Here is an 18983-nt window from a genome sequence, read left to right on the forward strand (position 1 = left end):
TTACTATACCTCATACATATTCAGTTGCCGATTTTTCCCGCGGTATGCATCCGCAAACAAAATCTTCGGAGAAACTTGTCCAGCTCACCAGAAGAAAAATATTGTTCAAACTCCAAAAATGTCAGTTTGTTTGCAATACAGTAACTGCGGTTGTCAGTACAATTGTTTGTGGACACCTTTTTTTTAGCACATACATCTTTGTAATTGTCCACGATATTCTCCAATTTGGCATCACTCAGCTCGGGAAAACGCTTATCATCATTTACTTGGCAACCATCGTTTCATGTGTAGCTATACTAGGGCGATGTTCGCGCGTGCGTGTGTGGCAGGGCCAAGTTTTACTTGTAGTTTTTCAATGTATTTTTGTAGTGCTTTAGTATAGGAGTAGATCCCTGAATAAATCACCCCTTTTTTATTAGATGTCCCCTACTCTTTCATAGAAGTGTGTACCCCTGATTAACTTTTCCCTCTTCCCCAGTAACATGACCCCTTAGAACACTGAATTGCCCCTTTGATAAGACCATGTGCTCTGCCACCCTGTAAGACCACAGACCCCTCACTTAGCAGACCAGCGGCACAGAAGAGAGTTGTGTTTTATTGGCGAGTTATTTCCTCTCTTTCCCCTTTTCTTGGGAGCGCCTGCCCTGTGTGTTTTTGAGCTGCTATAGTCACCTGGTTTCAGTCAGAGTGCATTTAAGGTCCATTATTTTGACGCTCTGTGTTGGTTTAAGTTGGTTTTACTTTTGGTTATAGTTTATTGTTATAGGGTTTAGGTTTAGGTTTATCAGGTTTTTTTGGTTTTGGTTTATTTTTTTTTTTATCTCAGTTTTGTAGTTTTAACTTTGTTTTTTTTTTGGTCTCAAGTTTGTTTCATTTTAAAATCCTTTTCTTAATAAATAGTTCGCGACTTGTTCTTAGATCCTGGTCTTGTATTAAATTCTTTGTGTCGAGTTGAATCCCCAAGTGTGTCAATTTTCTAGGTTACATGTGCTTCACCCGTGCGACAGTTCAACGATTGCTTCGTAAAGCGCATGCGTAGTAGACTGTCGCACGGGTAACCCGTTGTCACGGTCTCACTTCTCCGGCGTGCCAGCTTCTCCGGGTGGATTCGGCGGATAATTGAGCACGTTACAGTGCACGTTACATGAGCACGATTCATGCTCATGTGTCCGCTGTGCTTACTTTTCCTCGGGCTGTATTCTGAAGTCGACCAAGCCATTAGTAACACAGTGAGGGACACCCAAGAATGTGTTATGTAACACTTCCTGTGAGTCAAGTCATTCCATGGTCTTGCAAGCATTCTGATTTGTGTTCCCAGCGTCATGCATGTGTGTGTTCATGGAGGAATAATTAAGAACGAACTCCTTGGTCCGTGTTCCTTGCTCGTTCGTGGTCCATTTTGTCCTTATTTTTGCAACCACGGCCTAAAATAAATGTGCATTTCAAGTCTTATTGGGAGTTAATAGTGCGCGCCACGAAAATTCTGGATTGGACTGGTACCCTGTAACATATATGCATACAAATATCTTAATATCTTACCATGGAGGAATAAGAACACATTCCTCCATGATCTTACGTACACAAGTACAACTACAAGTACAGCCCCGAAGAACTCAGCACACTAATACAGTGACGAAACTGTACACTACTGCGCAATTTTGTGCATGCGTGTTGAAGCGAAATTTCCCTTTTGGAGAAGCTAGCACGCCGGAGAAGTGAGACCGTGACACCGTGCGACAGTCTACTACGCATGCGTACTTAGCCTGTGCATGAATATTCGCGTGCGCGTTTGGTAAACAGCAAAAATAACATCTGGCACGTGATGGTGAATGGACCAGTGAGAATTCGGCTTTCGGTCATGAATATGTATGAGGTATAGTAATTGGATTTATACAATTATATCAATTTAACTTTGCTTTTGTTGGTTTATTTTATTATTACTGGAATTCTGAAATAATAAAGTTTGTTGTTTTCCTTTTTGTAGACGTCCTTGATTTGTATTTCTTTGAGGTGTACTGACAATATGGCGGGGAATTGTTTAGCCTTGGCGGAGGTTTGCGCTCACTGAGTGCTTTCTAGTTTCTGTGTTATACTTATCTTTATTTTCTAAAAGCCATAATGAATCACAATAATTTATATTAATTTAAAGTACGCATTTCTTTTTCTGTGCCTTGGGATGAAATAAAGTAAAAGTAAAGTAAAATTTTCAAGGGTAAATTTGTTTGTTTGATTTGTTTAGCTCCATGGGCTTGACCAACGTGTGAGTGACAGCGGTAGGCAAGTCATAGTGTGTTTTGCATCTTGGCATCAGTGGCGCACCCAGGATTTGGTTTTGTGGGGGCTCACAATTATTTTTTTACAAATTTGTTAAAAGTTAAACTTTTTTTCAAAAAGAAAAACATTGGGGTTTCTTTTTGGGGACGGCCTATTTTGACGTTGGTGGCGCCACTTACGCCCCAATTATACTACTCGAAAACAGGCCACATTCATATCACCATAGAGCAAGGACAGACCAAGGCCAAATCGTGGGACTAAAAAAAACACACACACACAAAACCTTGGCAGGTAGTTTCAATACAGTTGATCTTTGTTCCGGAACAGCGAGCATGCACAATACGGGCCTAGATCCAGTAGCACCGCGGCTTTTGATGGTGCGGCCCATCGTCTGACCCGCAACCTAACAGCTTCAACCGGGCTGGACGCGTGCAGTGTAGCGCATTGTGTGTGTGAGTTCTTGACACTTAGTTGCATTTTACTGTTCTTGCATTCGAATTAAAGCTGTCAATAATGAGCTCAAATTCAAAGTACGTGGAAATTTCCCAACAACCTGATGGCAAGACAGGTGATGGTGCCAACGGGATGAGTACGGCAGTCTCTCAAGCTTCTTCCTCGGCCGCCGACTCACTGATTCTCACGGCTGAACAGAAGGAGGAACTCGGAGGATATGACTTCCCCTACGATGGTATCGTGTTGGAGGGCGGAGGGAACAAGGGCCTATCAGCAACGGGGGCGATTCGGGTCAGTATGAGTTTTAGGTTGTGCCTACGTTTTTGATCACATTTTTATAAATCCCCAGTAGATGAGACATTGGAACTATTGCAACCAAGTGTGATTCCTTGTTCCCGCAAGGAAAAAAATTCATACTGGGCCACCACTCATATTCCAGAATATGACCTGAAAAGTACCAAAAATTGTAAATCTGATGACGAATCACTGTTTAAGGTGAGCAAAAATTCTTTGATAATAGTTTAAAATGTTCTGTCATGGCCCATAGACTTTGTGCAAAAGCTCCGAGTGGTGGCCCAGTATGAAATTTTCCCTCCCTTAATCCCGCTCCATTTACATTGGCGTAGCGGGGGGGGGGGGGGGGGGGGGGGGGGGGGGGGGGGGGGGGGGGGGGGGGGTTAAGGGGTATTTAACCCCCCCCAAAAAAATAATTGTAAAGACTGCCCTTTTCCCATTCTGCCTTTTTTTCATCAGCGCTTACTGCCCCCCCCCCCCCCCCCCATATTCATAAAGCGTGCCATTCTTTTGTTAGCAAGTGACCTTTTTCTGAACAACTGCCCTTGTAAAAAAAAAATCGTTCCCTTTTTTGTGCCATTGCGCGGGTGCCTTCGCGCATGTTTCGCCCTGAAAAGCACTCCCGACTTCGCTCCCATAGGAAATCGCATATGTAAACAAAGCCATTGCGTCTCAGGTCCATTCATTTATTTATTTATTTCTTATTTCAACTGCGTGGCCCATTCAGTTGAACCACTCGTCTTCCATGTGTCCCAGCATTATTAAAAGACAATATTATGAACCTGTATCGATATCATGATCGTAGAGTAAACTAGTGTCATCAGCAAATAAACAACAACATATGACACTTGAAGAATAACTGAACATGATCAATAGGAAGGGGCCCAACACCGACGTCATTTTTGAATAAGAATATTATGGTTAACCGTACCATAAGCTTTAGACATGTCTTAAAAATACCCCTACAGAAATTTTCTTATGTTCTGTTGCGTTAAATATATTATTTTCAACAAGAAGTACGTACCGTCATTTCAGTCGATCTATTTCTCTAAACCCGAATTGGCAATCTGTGGGAATGTTTACAAAAAAAATCAAACTTTTAACAAAAAAGGTATAACCTTGCCAACCCTAAGCCCATATGGAAAGACACCTGAAGCGACGGATTTGTTTTAAAAAATCAAGTATCTAAACCAATACAATCCCATCCCAATACAGGGAGGCCTTCTCAATAGAAAGTGTGTAGACAATAATTATTGTGCTCAAATTTATATCCTTGTGGAGACACGCACACAATAGGGAACAAAACATTGCAAAGGTCTCCACAAGGCAATTTCTATAGATGAATAGGTCTCCACAAGGTTTTCACGAAATAGATATATGGATTTTACTCAAAAACAAGGAATTTCCAAGGTGGGTTTATTCGTCGCAAATGGAAGAGTTTTAGAAAAAGGATATTAAGTCCGAATTTCAGCCAAGGAAATTAGTTCTGGTTAAAATAAGAGCATTTTGAAACTTCACTTTCAAAATTGAAAACTTTACTACACGAGAACAAAGAAATTAATGTCTCCACAAGGATACAAATTTGAGAGTGTGTGGGTGTTGGGTGGTATGTATAAAAACTAGTAAATGCTAGGAAGAAGCATTTACTTTGGAGTACAAGCATTAAGGACAAGCGCTTAAGCAAATGCTTGATTCCGTATGAATAAAAAACTTTCCTTTACTGTACAGCATTTACTAGACAACATGTAGCAATTGCTTCTTATTGTTTTCATGGACGAATGATTGTCAACAATAGGGTGTGTTGCGTGTGTACGAACTGTTTAAACGTAGGGTAGTACAGCCATATGTAAGATTTGAGGCTTTGCATGGTGGGGTATCGGTATCGTTTCGGTTTTGCGGTAACACCATGTGGTAATAACTACTGCTTAGAAGATATTAGTTCTGAGAGGACTGTTCTAAACAGAACAAAAACTACTTAGCAAGTTGATAATAAGCAGGACAAGTTCTTCTCAGAACTAATATCTTCTAAGCAGTAGTTATTACCACATGGTGTTACCGCAAAACCGAAACGATACAGCCATATGGTTGCGAAGGGTGATTTTAAAGGTTACGTAACACTTTATTTTGAAGGAAACTACATGTACACAGACGTGGTCACGTTGACGGGTGAATTATGAAATCTTTGAAAATTAATTTATCCAGTTTGGAAGACCGTATCTTCATGCAACTTTCAGGATTTATTTCCCTATAATGATCCAAGTATGTGCTAAAAGTCGTTGTGATATGTTCATTACTTTTCGTTGAAATCGGAAAAATAGGCCTCGCTACGTGCATTTTGAAAATTGTAACACTGGCGTGCGCAATATCTATCAATCTTTTCAAGCCTCACTAATATTCCGGTGTGCAGTAAACAATGGGATAAAAGCCTCCTTCAAAAGTTGTTAATTAACAAATATCACCCTTTTTGCCGGCTTCCATTGGTCAATACCGAGACCCACGCCCTGTCACGCCGAGTGACGCTAATGAATATGCTAATATGCCCGTCATCATCATTTGTGTGCGGGGCCAAAATCGGTCAGCCGTAGCGCCTAGACGGCGCTTTGCTGAACAATGCACATGGGTTGAGTGGGTTGGCAAATAATTTTTTTGATTTTCTTCGAAATTTTCCATGGAGATTGTTCACGTTGTAACACTAGCCTCCGAAGAAACAGATTAAGCTGAAATTCGGACTATACTTAGATGATATGAGTGTTAATTTTTTCGTGAAATAACAAGTGGGATAAATTCCTAGAAATTGGGATAAATACATACATTGGGGAAGTTTTCGAACGATTTCTTCCAGACTTGAAGGTCAGCTTTGACAGTAACCAGTATTGAGGTTTCGGCATCAATGACGGCGATTTTTTTTTCACTGACATTTAGTTTAGGATTTCTTCGTCAGTTAGAATGTAACATTTCAATCATACCGAGCATATTTTCTGAGAATCACAACGTTCAAAATGCCATGTTTTGGGGGTTGCATGAATTTCACTGCTGCGATATAGCGTCTAAGTACGTAATCGGATTAGTTTTGCCTAATAACGGCGACGCTTTGCGGTTAACAACCATATGGCTGAGTAGTCCAATTCAAGGTGAAGCATACAGTACATGTAGTAGTACATAATCCAGCAAAACTTATGAGACGTTTCGCCAGCTGTAGAATACATAAAGTATACTTTCATCATTCCTGAGAATTGTAAAGGTCCTCAGTGTCCAATGGCATAAAAATCACAGCATCTCACCGGGAAGAAAATAATCAAAAGAAACGTCAGGCGTTAGCATCTTGCTTGCGACATTTTCACCAAAATTTACAAAATAATCATTAAATACTGGGAAGCGATCACTGATACCGGTACATTTGTAATAAGGATCCCAGAACAGCGATCTAAAAAAATCATCAATAATTCTAGCAGGTTCAGTTATCGTTTTGGGTAGAGAGTGTTCACTATAAACAATTGCCCGTAATATATAACGGTAAAAGCACCACCTGGAAGCACTGTTAAACGGGTTGCCAACAAAAAAAACCCCGTAAAATTACGGTCAGTTACGGGTTTCCTAAAATGACGGCTCGTAAATGTAACGGTTATTTGCCGTAAAGTAGCGAAACAAAGTGGGGTGGCGTCGGGGCTGGCTGCAAGGGTAGGGAGGGGGTAGGTTCCAGTTGCGGCAGCTGGGACGATTGTGCTGAAGCATACGTTTTACAACTTGTCTTTTACACGCGTGATGGTTTTCATATCGTTTTAGGTGAAATTTTCCAGTGTAATTCACGAATATAGCATTCTGATTCGTCTAAATGTAGGGAAATTCGTCTCATGGGGAGATGGGCGTTGAATTGAAAAAGCACATCGTGTCTTAAAAGAAAGACAATAAACAGTGAAGCATTGTGTACATTCGTATGCCTCTTTGTAAAGCCCGAATAATCTGAATGAGTCTGTGACTGGATATTACCGTTCGCAGCTGTACCGGTTAGGCCTAAGTAAAGTTGGCGCTCTTTCGATTTCTGGAATATTTGCTCATGGTGCTCATTGTGTCTTGGCTTGCGTTAACATAACTGTTCAACTCGGAATTCTCGTCTGCAATTTGTGGTTGGATGGACAACTAGAACACAGCCATTTCGTTTGTCAGTGGTCACGGTGATGCTATCGTCATGATATGTGCGGCTAACACGTTAATCAAGGAATGCTTAACGCTGCAAAATGTACAAAACTTTCTCTATCAACGCGTACAAGAATTTATGCACACAGTTCCCCAATACCTTTCATGTTTTCTACACAAAACAAAATACTCATAATAAAATAACATTAATAAGTGATAGATCGAGGTTCACACACGCAAACTACACAGTCGCGATCAGCTCCGGAGCAGAATGGTACTCGTCCGTTCAAAGACAAGGGGACAATGTGGGTCTTGCTGTCAAGTCGACCCTTGGTGTCAAGTCACCGACTCGGCAGAAGTTTCCGGTGCTTTACTCTTCCGTTGCTACTCCATCGGAGTTTCTCACAGTTAGGCAGAAAGATGAATTTGTGGGATATGACTTCTGCTTCGACACCATCGTGTTTGAGGGCGGAGGCAACAAGGGATTGGCGGCAACGGGGGCCATTCGGGTCAGTACAGTGCCACATACACTAAATGCACAAATAAACAGGTAGAATTCAGAATCCTCACATCGCATTTTTGTCACCATATTTTACCTTAAAAGTGCAGTAGCGGGTCGGGCGGGTTAGACACCCCCTTTTTCAGCCGCTGACTTGTGTTAACACTACTAGTAAAATGGGGCCAATAATAATAAATGGAATTCTTAAGTTTCTAAATGTACATGTATTCTTAAATTGCTTTAGGTAGTTCAAATTGTCATCGTAGATTTCAAACTAGTGCCTTAGCCCTATCACATTATTTTATCTGTTAATTCAAACTTTAAGAAAGACATCATTTTAAAGAGATTGTGCTAGGAATTAGAACTAACAACACAAATTTCGATAATGTCAACCTTTTCATAATAATTGCATCTTGTACTATTTTCAAATGTAGGGTCATCAACACACACAATTCTAAGCAAATTCTTAACCTCGGGTTTCTTTGGATGACATTTGTAAATGAACTTATATGTACTGAATCCCTCTTACCAAATTTCAATGTATCTGTCTTTTTGTGATTTAAGTTTGTAAAGTATTATTTCAATGTGTAACTAAGTAATGCTTTTGTTAATATTTAATGCTGGAGGAATATGCGAATAATAAAAGACCTGGAAAGGCAAAAGAGAAAACAAAATAATAATACAGGACTTGTTATGTAAAGGCTCAACTCTCTACTGTGAAATTTTACAGTAGAGAGTCTCTTATAAAACAAAATCCTGGCTCGGATTTACAATTTATCTGGGCACGGATGACAGAGCACTACCCCAGCTTATTGACGGCTCATTGAAACAGATTCGAATCTTATTGATGAGAGTCTGTGTTTTTGTTCTCATCTTGATTCTGTTTCATGACTTGGCAAACGGCAAATTGGAGCTTACGGGAGTTATGCAATTACGGGCTGATTTCGGGGTTTGGTTGCGATGTCGGCATACCGTCCCCTTCCGTCTGAATAATGTTAAGTAATGTGCTCATTCTTATGTCGACAACCTCCTTTCCCCTCCGTGATTCAACAACTCGGAAATTCTTTTTAGATGAGAGTTTTGAGAGAATGAGCCATTCTGGGGTCGAAACGTTTACGCAATCATTGTAACTTGGAAAAAATTCCAGTTATCGTGTAGTAAGCGCGCGAAAAAAATTCCGGGGGTAAACCAAATTTTGTTCCAAAAATCGTCGGTTCTTCAGTCACACATGTTACTTTGGACCTGATGTCGCATAGCCTTTAGTCAAGACCCACGCGCCTATACCCGGACCGCCCGGACCGGACCATCCGGACACGTAACACACCCCGAATGCTGGTACGTTAAAAGACTAGCACGAGCGGCGAAGCCGCGAGGGCCTTTACTATCTCGTCGAACTAATCACTTATTCATTTTTTTTTCACGTAATATAAATCAAGCAGTATTAACCAATCATCTAACGGTGGTTTGCGGTTACCAGCAACAGCACGCGCGCCATGGCGCGCGTGCTATCTGGCGCCAGACGACGGCTGAATTACGTTAGTAATTCTGCATTTTCATTGGTCAATTCACAACGGATAATGCATTATGCATGTCTAGCAATACGTATAGGCCAACTTGTACAGAGCGCCCTCATGTCATTGCTCCTCTGTGATACGACGCTTTTTACTGAGTTTGAATAGACCTTTCTACGCTTGGTTGGCAAACTGCATTTTTGGCAACCACGGGTTGTAAAACTATGGAAGGTCCAACACTGCAAAAATAAAGAAGAGTCATTACAGATTATTATTATATATTATAATTATTATACATTACAAATATTATTTGATTGTTGGAAATTCAACATTGTCAACAAAGCTACAACATAATTCTCAGACATGCTTTTTTACTTTGTATTGAGGGCGTTTGGGGGAATTTTTTGGGTAAAACATGTTGCCAACCACGGTTTCAATATATGCGCTTGCGGCAGCCCATATAAAATGGCGCAAATGTTTACAAACAAAAGAATTTAAGGTTTATAACCAAAACCTGTCGACATTGAGGGCGCCCTTTGCAAGCTCTTTATGAGGGCCGCTCAAGTCAAAGTTTGTATTCGGTTATAATAGTCATCCTTTGACAAACTAAATTGAAAATGTGTCCCTGCATGCAATGGAAAACTTACAGAGTCTGGGATATTTGTATTAAAAATGCACTATGGACATAACACAGTTGTTTGTTAAAAAATACATGTTCTCCTTGTATCACAGGTCCTTGAGGAGCTTGGCTACTGGGGAAACATCAAACGTTTTGCTGGGGCCAGTGCCGGTTCAATGGTTGCTGCACTTGCGTCTGTTGGATATAACTCGTATGATATCGAGACATTCCTGAGAGGTGATATCACCAAAGTCTTCCTTGGTGAGTAGGCGGGACCCAGTTTCATTGTCGGGGGAGAGCCGGGGGTGGGGGAGGGGGAGGGTGGCTGGTGAGGAGTGACGGCGATTGGGGAGGAGGGGGGCTAATATTTGTGGTCATCTTTGACCCTTGGGCGGTTAATACGAGCGGATGTACAGAATGATGGTTTGTGGTTTGATTCCAGATGCTAGATTTGGCAAACTCAGCTTTCTTCCTAACATGCTGATGAGCTACGGTTTGCATCCCGGCAAGAAGATCTCTGATTGGTTCGGTGAGCAAATCAAAGTTAAGACGGACAAACCAGACCTGACATTTAAAGAGGTGGGTGCAAAGGTCTGCCCTTTTCCATTCAAATACCTTTATTCACAAGCGTTTACCCCCCCCCCTTTGTAAAAAGTGCCCTTTTTTAACAAGTGCGCGTCCCCCCCCCCCCAACAACAAGTGCCCATTTTTCTGAACAAGTGCCTTTTTCTGAACAAGTGCCCCTTTTTTCTGAGCAAGTGCCCTTTTTTTTTTTTTTTACAAAAAACACATATAGCATATAGCAAAGTATGTGCATAACTTATGCATCGCGGTGGCCATTTTGGACTTTTGTAAATATCCTCTCAAAACCTATTTCAGGTGTCACCCCATCTAAATAAAATATGCTTTGTATGACCCATAGTCGAGCACTGTTCCACACTTAAACCACCCGACTATGAACAGATCTTGAGGTATTAAACATAACTTCTTCTTTTTACCCAACCAGTTGTATCAGCTTAATAAAACGGAGCTCTGTATTACCGTGACCAACATGAACACCATGGACTGCACGTATTGCCATGTCAAAACCACACCTGATCTTCCTATCAGAAAAGCAGTTCGGATGTCCGGTTGTATTCCAGGTATAACAGCAGGTCTATTGTCTTCGCTAAATAGGCCATCTTTAATTCTTTTACATCAAGCTAATTAGTTTTTGAACTACTCGATTTCTGCAATTAAAAAAGCATCACTTTTGGCATTGTTTTTACAACAAAGTTTATTATCTATAGAGTTTCCATCTAGTCCATATACAAGGTTCGTGCATGAGCATCTTGTCAGTGTTGTTATAAGTCTTGAGTTCAAAACTCTGATATTTCTCTAGAACTCGTGTAAGTCCAATTTTGTATTGTCTCGACAATGGCGCAAAGGGCAAGGTTGATCAGGGAGGAAATGGAAAGTCAATTTAGCAGTAAAATGTCTCTCCCTGGCCCTATGAACCACTACAGAATATGAGAACATCCTGGTTGTAAGTTAGGTCATAGAAGAAATTGCAAAACATCTCGATGTCGATCAATGGAAAATGACCTCTCCTTGTACGTCTCGCCTTCTCTTTATGTGAAAGGTGAAATATACTCACTGGCCGAGTTGGGGCGGTCTGTTCTTGACGCGGGTATATTGTTTCGTGCAAAACCCGACGGATAGGTGGTGTGCGGATCCTGTTCCGAGTGCGCGTTCGAGCGCGAGAAGAGTTTTATACCCGTGTCAAGAACAGACCGCCCAACTTGGCCACAGCGTCTGTCAGGATATCTTTGTTCTTGAACAAATTTTCATTTAAGGCTATCATGAGGTCACTTTATGAGGTCACTGGAAGTCGAAATTGTTCATGTTGATAACATATTTTGTGTGGATTGACCTTAACTATCAAACAAGAGTCAGTATTGCCTTTTTACGAGGGTTTAATGTAATACCCGCATGGAATCCTCGTGCAACACTTTAGAGTAATGACTTTTGCATATAACATGCAGCAAACGGTTACACTTGTTTTCTCTTTGCAGGCTTTTTTTGCCCTGTGGAAGTAAAGAGCGGGAAAACAAAGGACTACTACGTAGATGGAGGACTACTCTGCAACTATCCAATACATTGCTACGACGGTAATGCTATCACTACTTTCTTTTTTATTTTTGTGGTGATGGTGTCCGCACCCCAATATTCACTCACGAAACCTCGAACCAAAATGTGCTGTTATTACCTACACAATATTTATAATATCGCATTTGAAAAACTTCTATATCCTGCGCAGCTTATTTATTAGAGTCATTATTTTTGGTATATACATTTCAATTGGGTGGGGTGGGCAAATCCCCCCCAGCCCATCCTCGAAAATAATTATGATAAATTGAGAATATGCTTGAGATAGTACAAGGATTTTGAGAGCTCTGCCTCCTTCTGTAAAGAAAAATCCTGGCGACGCCCATGATGAACGTGCACTTATGTAAATGAAATTGTGTTTCAGCCATAGGGCTTGCATTATCGATATAGGGTAAACTACGTATTCATAATCACAGAAACATAAATTGTTACATTTTCAATTGTTTCATTTTCTGCTTCAGGCTGGTATTTGTCCATGAAACCCGATGCTTCCTTTCTGAAACGTCTTCAGCCATTTGAGCAACTTCCCAAACTCTGGGACCCCAACAAACGCTTCTCTCCTAAGAACGAGAACACGTTGGGGATACTACTTGTAAGTAACAGAAAGCACTTGATGACAATGGTTATTATGAACAGCAATTCCGCGGCATGTATTTATAGCCCTCATTGACTTTAAAATTTCGGCCTTTTAAAATCCGAGCTAATAGATACCACTTGTGCTACTTGTAGGCCTAAACACCCTTATCGCCTCTCTCTCTTACATACAATCTAAAATCAGTACATCATTCTCTTCAGAAAAAAAGTCCAGTTATGTGATAATGCCGCTTATACAATTTCCATGCCGCTAATACGTTTCTCTTAAGTTGTTCTTGAATCTACGAACGCTCTGAAGTACACCTAGAGTTTGGTACATGTAGTTCCATTGTTTGTGAAGAATAGTAAGCAGTATCAGCATATTGGGTCCATGTATGGCCACTAGCACTTTGACTAGTTCTTACTTCCATGTTTGTGTGATCTCATTCAGTATGCCAACGATGAGAGGGAGATTATGAAGGACGACCTGATGAAACGTTTTGAGAAGCATATCACATCGTCTGAAAAGCCGGACTTCCCTAACACCCATCTGGCCAAGTAAAGTCCCTTTTCATTTTTTGTATAACGATAATATAACATAACAACTCATCCTTGTCTCGTCATAAACGAAACGTAAATACATATTATAACTTGGCTTTTTGCAATGGCCCATACGTGATGAAGATGCATATTATGGGCACTTGTGTTTATTGTAGTCGATCTTTGTATAATTCCTAGTGTCCAAATGTGTTATTCTAACGTCAGGTGTACTTTGTGTACCTCAAATTGTCGTGACTTGAATGGCTTCCTTCAGCTCGGGTCAATGGTGCAAATCACAGTTTCATTGTGCATGGTTTTCTTCTAGTTTTTAGAGTCTTTCTTGTGAACACGTTTCTTGTGAACCAGCATTCTTATGAGCCAACACATCAGACTTTCAAAGGTTTACTAGTATACGAAACAAACATTTCCCGGGCATCATCGGGCGATCCACAAACTAGTGCGCCACCAAGAGTTTGCCACATGGAGAGCTCATATTTCCCAGTTTATTGTGGGAGATGGTCGAAATTCGCAGCGCGGGAAATTTGAAATTGTTCGTTTTTCCGGTCAGTAGTTTCGTAAGCGTATGATTTGAGTATATGTTTGCCATTTTTTTTTTATCAATATGGGTGTTTTCTATACAAAAATTAGCTCAAGTTGTCTACTGACACTCATTCAAATGGATCATGCTTTGTCGACCGTAAACTTGAAACTCTTGGTGGCGCACTGCATTGTGAATCGCTCGAAATGGTCCTAATGGTTGTACATGTACAATAAATTAGTTACATGTATTTCAATGTCATTTCTGAATTTTTGATTCAGTTCTTTTTCACCCAATACCTGCACCCGATTCCTGCCTCCTTAAAGCAAGGTTCTAGACGATTCATTCCATCCTTGCCCTATAAATATATTTTGTGACCAACATTGTTCAATTGTTACAGGGCAAACTGGGATTAATCTGTTGAATTAAAAAGTCTATTCTAGATAATGCTGCCTATAGTCTCATCGACAAATTCTTTTCAAGCCAAGATAAACAGATAAATAGTTTCACAATTGACAGATCAATGTGCAAAATTAATTATCTTATGGTTTACAGAGCCCGGAAAGAGGCAATGGAGGGAATACAGAAGAAGAGGACCGAGCATCAAACACTTATGTCATCGTTTTCCAAGTTTCTCAAGGTACTTCGGGACAGCGACATCGACCACAGCGGGACTATTAGTGAGCAGGAATTCGAGATGGCCATGAACAAGGTATGGCTATTCAACACGGAATTCAGTCTGAGTGCATGACCTTATAAGGGTGGGCGTTGAATACAAGAGACCCGCTAGACGGTCATTTTGGGGGTTAGATTCTCTCTCCTTTCCCAAACATGTCCGTGACTTCATTCACCTCATCACTTTTTTGGAATTAAGAAGATCGACTTCTTTATTTTAATCAGACAGTAAAGAAGTTTTTACAGGTCATTGTAATTCCATGGTAACATTTGCGTTCATTATAACACCACTTTTCAGAAGAAAATGTTTAACGAGGTCGGGTCATGGGACAAATAAAAACTGTTTGTTTCATCGCATGATTTGTTTAATATTACCTGCACCAGATTTTACTAAGCACTGCGACACGTCGCAATCCCAGTTACGATGTGTAACATCATTTGCTTACTTCTCTCCTTCACAGCCAAACTCGGAGCTTACAATCGAAGACAAGAAGCAGCTATTTGGACAAGACTTCAGTGACGCAAAGGCATTTTTCAAACGACTGGACACGTCAAAAGATGGCGAAGTAAGAATTGTGAACCCTTTTCAAAGTTGCTTTATTTACGCCTGCGAAAGCCACTTCTTGTTTTGTAGGAAACAATTCGCAATCTTGTAATCACATGCGTGTGACGGTCCGGTTTAAGGACAATTGAGGGTGACCCCAACAAATGCAGCCCTATAACATTTGCCATTTTAAAAGAAAAGGATAAGTAGATTTTTATGTTTTGGGTATCAGATTAAAGCTGAGAACTCTTTCTTTCAAATCATGAAAATTCAATTTGGGTTGCTGAGAAATTGCCAATTATGTAAAAGTAGTCATTTTTAATCTTGTACACAAATACTTCAAACAGTGAAGCATTTTACTGCAAGCCTACTGTGCAACTATCCTTCATTTGTGCAATGTCTTTAATATTTTGACGTATTGATGTCGCTGAAAAGGTTCAAAATAGGACTATAAAGGATGAGATACCTGTTCAGGTGGAAAATAAAAAGGTGTTTGCATCAAATTCATTTGTACTCTTGACATATCATGTGCCGTGTTGATTGTAAGGATTAGGATATGCACAAACCTGCAGTACAGTGAAGATCCCTTACTGTTGTAGTTTTTGGTATACAGGATGGAAAATGACTTCTTTTACAAAATTGACATTTTTTCAGCAATCCAAAGTGCTATTTTCATGATTGTTTCAGTAATCTCTCAGCTTTAATCTGATACCCAAAACATAAAATCTACCTATCCCTTTTGTTTTAAAAGGCAGACTTTTTATGGTTGCATTTTTTTTTGGGGGGGGGGGGTGGTCACCCTGTATGTTCAGTGGATGAAAGTCAACAATTGGCTGACGTTTGAAAAAATGAGTGCTTTCATTTAAGGACATGAACTTATTTTTTTGGGATTTTGTTTCTCGAAGTTAACTATACACGAACTGATGGCGTTTGGGGAGAGCAAAGGCTTGGAGATTATGGACCATTTCCGTGGCTACAGCCGCAAGGAAATCGCTGGTCTTGGGAGCTACTTCAGCAGTATTCTGGACACCTTGCTCCTCAATATGAAGAGAGTCTTCGTTCAGGTAATACTGATCTACAGTTTTATATATAAAGAAAATGTTGAGGATTAAAAAAAAAACATGTCTTCCACTTCGTTCTTAATCTCTATTTTCGGAGGTTCAACACTATGTAAAAAACCCTTGTACTGAACATTGTCTCCTCTTTCCACTTACGTGACTTGGTTTTATGTGGTGTTTTTCTTCGTGGACAATATTGAATTTCCACTGCGATCTACGATAAGCGGTGACTGCGCTATGTTCCGACACCCCTATGTTCCGATAACCCGCACATAAGAATGTGTTAATAGCCCGTTTAGGGTTAGGGTTAAGGTTAGGAACAAGAGCAGTCGGAACACAGGGATGTCGAACATAAGTGTGTCGGAACATAGGTGTCTAACCCGATAAGCTAGTTAACGAAAGCCATCTCGTTGACTGTACAGGGCTCTGATGTGCATCGTACGATCGGCATTAACACCGGTTACCTGGATACTCTGGACTTCAACATGGAGGAAGAAGACCAAAGTTACATGGTTCAGGTAAATCTCGTTTGCATTTGTTTTCAAGCTGCAAAGCAACATGTTGTTTCTGTTAAATGTACATGAAACTCATCACAACAAATTAAAAACCAAATTTTTTTTTGGGGGGGGGGGATCAACTGGTCGAGTCAGGCTGAATATTTTGGTCTCTTGTATTTCGTACAAGAACTACATTGAAGAGAAGCTCCATAGCTTTTTCCCAAGTGCTGCATCTCTTTGGATTTCCTTGCCTGCCTTGTGCTTGTTTCCCTCCAACCTAAGGTTGTCCTGTTCCTGTTTCAAGAGGAATGTTAATTCCTACCTTCAGTTTCCCTTAGGGTTAGAGAAAGGTTTGGGGTTAGGTTTAAACTTCTTTTGATTCCTTTTTTAACGATGTACCTTGAGTGGCTTTTAGCCTTGTTGAGGGCGAATAATTCATAAAGTATCCCCTGTCTTACCATAGCAAAAATGTGGATCGCAATGAAGTACGTTATTTAGTACAACTTTGTCAGAATGTTCATAGTTATTAGCGTCTACGGAGTCATATTGTGCCATAGTACCCAAGTTAAGCTTCTTCGTTGTTTGGCTCAGACATCTAGTATTTTAATGTTTTGTTCCATTTTTGTCCCCTTCTCAGCAAGGCAAGGTTGGCTGCATAGCTTTTCTCCGTGAACGCATTGCTGAGAACAAGTTGGTGCGCAAGACATGAACTGCACGGTGGTAGATCATGGTCAATCATCCATGTTACAACTGATAACGTAGTAACTATAACTGATAACGTATCACTTACCGATAATGTCACACAAATTGACCGATATTGTATCACTAACCGATAATGTAACAAAAATGACGGATACTGTAGTAAATGTTGCTACACTATCAGTCAATTCTTGTTACGCTATCGGTTATGACTGATAATGTAACAACAATTGACTGATAGTGTAGTACATTTTACTACACTATCGGTCAATTTTGTGCTACATTATCGGTTAGTGATACAGTAGTGGTTAATTTATGTGACATTATCGGTCGGTGATACATTATCCGTTGGTTACTACATTATACTACCTTATTGTGTTAAAGCTTATTGAAACGCCAACCAGTTTAGCTTTTCTCTGAGCTAAGTTATAAGCGAGGACGATGACACTTATCATAGAGGCTATGAAACGCGTGGTGAACTTGATCTTGTACGTTAGGTTTTGACAAGAGTGCTCCTACATAAAGTCCCACGCAGTGTAATTTTACGGAAACGATTTTGGTTTTTAAGGACTCAATTTCTTTGGCAGTTAGGTAAAAGTTTACCGCGATATTCTTTCAAAGTTAAGCATTCTGCTTAAATTCAATAATTATAGTTTTTTCAGTAACGTCATTTGTATCATCACGATTTATTGACAGTAAAATGTAAAGTACATGTACTTTCAAATTGGTATACTAATGGTATTGGGCTTCATGGAGTTGTAGTTTTTTCTGTAAACATGTATAACACTGGAGATGTAATCTTAATTTCTCTGATGACACATGTGTTACAACTGATAATGTAGTAACCAACGGATAACGTATCACCAACCGATAATGTATCACAAATTGACCGATATTGTTACTACATTATCAGTTGTAACACAACTTGTCTTGTTTACAGACGTTTTACAAGGAATATTCAGAGTAAGTGGTGAAGCAGTGGCGCACAAAATGGGGGGGGGGGGGTTCACGGGAGGCTTGAGCCCTCCCCCCCCCCCCGAATGTAAATTTGTTAAAATATTTTTGGGGGGTAATTTTTGTTTTTTTAGTCCAACGATTTGACCGTGGTGATAATGTATGTGGCCTATTTTCGAGTAGTATAATAGGGGTGTAAATGGCGCCACCAACGTCAAAATAATCCGCCCCAAAAATTCAAAAAAACCCTTTTTTTCCTGCGCCCAAAAATTTTGGGCAACATTTTATAAGGAAATTCAAATTTCTAAAAAAAATATTGTGAGCCCCCCCCCCCCAAGCTAAATCCTGGGTGCGCCACTGTTGGGAAGTAAAGTTGAATATTGAATACCGTGCTTATAAAGCGGGGCATGTAGTATACAAATATAAAATGGTTTGAGGGTGGACAGTCGGTATTCTCTCCCCGAGGTATTGGAAGTTCGCCTCGGGAACTAGTTTGTCAACTTCCAATATCGAGGGGAGCTAATATCGACTGTCCACCCGAAATAAACCATGTTATATTTGTTTTACTATACCTCATACATATTCAGTTGCCGATTTTTCCCGCGGTATGCATCCGCAACAGAATCTTCGGAGAAACTTGTCCAGCTCACCAGAAGAAAAATATTGCTCAAACTCCAAAAATGTCAGTTTGTTTGCAATACAGTAACTGCGGTTGTCAGTACAATTGTTTGTGGACAACTTTTGTTTAGCACATACATCTTTGTAATTGTCCACAATATTCTCCAATTTGGCATCACTCAGCTCGGGAAAACGCTTATCATCTTTTACTTGGCAACCATCGTTTCATGTGTAGCTATAGGGCGATGTTCGCGCGTGCGTGTGTGGCAGGGCCAAGTTTTACTTGTAGTTTTTCAATGTATTTTTGTAGTGCTTTAGTATAGGAGTAGACCCCTGAATAAATCACCCCTTTTTT

The 18983-nt window shown here is 40.3% G+C and overlaps 1 protein-coding gene across 2 annotated transcripts; it reads left to right on the top strand.

Moving 5' to 3' along the window:
- Positions 1-2714: 2714 nt before the first annotated feature.
- On the top strand, positions 2715-17267 carry LOC119744868 (uncharacterized protein YqhO-like). 2 transcript variants are annotated; one of them, XM_038221050.1, is made up of 12 exons: positions 2715-3018; positions 9898-10045; positions 10227-10363; positions 10791-10926; positions 11839-11934; positions 12394-12524; positions 12957-13063; positions 14139-14295; positions 14720-14824; positions 15708-15866; positions 16283-16378; positions 16995-17267. In XM_038221050.1, exons 1-12 carry the CDS (start codon positions 2788-2790, stop codon positions 17064-17066), a joined length of 1575 nt encoding a protein of 524 aa, XP_038076978.1. In that variant the 5' UTR covers positions 2715-2787; the 3' UTR covers positions 17067-17267. The 2 variants fall into 2 exon arrangements, with proteins under 2 accessions (XP_038076978.1, XP_038076977.1); XM_038221049.1 differs by lacking the exons at positions 2715-3018; positions 15708-15866; positions 16283-16378; positions 16995-17267 and adding an exon at positions 7186-7664 and having other exon boundaries at positions 14720-14929.
- The last annotated feature ends 1716 nt before the right edge of the window (positions 17268-18983 follow it).

The sequence above is a fragment of the Patiria miniata genome, unplaced genomic scaffold (assembly GCF_015706575.1).
Source record: "Patiria miniata isolate m_02_andy unplaced genomic scaffold, ASM1570657v1 HiC_scaffold_7, whole genome shotgun sequence".
Classification (NCBI taxonomy): Eukaryota; Metazoa; Echinodermata; class Asteroidea; order Valvatida; family Asterinidae; genus Patiria; species Patiria miniata.

Bases quoted from the DNA above. Each gene is read 5' to 3' on its own strand.
- LOC119744868 (XM_038221050.1), top strand. From the start codon at position 2,788: ATGAGCTCAAATTCAAAGTACGTGGAAATTTCCCAACAACCTGATGGC. The intron at 13,064-14,138 runs GTAAAGTCCCTT...TATGGTTTACAG, and splicing joins CCTAACACCCATCTGGCCAA to AGCCCGGAAAGAGGCAATGG. The intron at 14,296-14,719 runs GTATGGCTATTC...TCTCCTTCACAG, and splicing joins TCGAGATGGCCATGAACAAG to CCAAACTCGGAGCTTACAAT.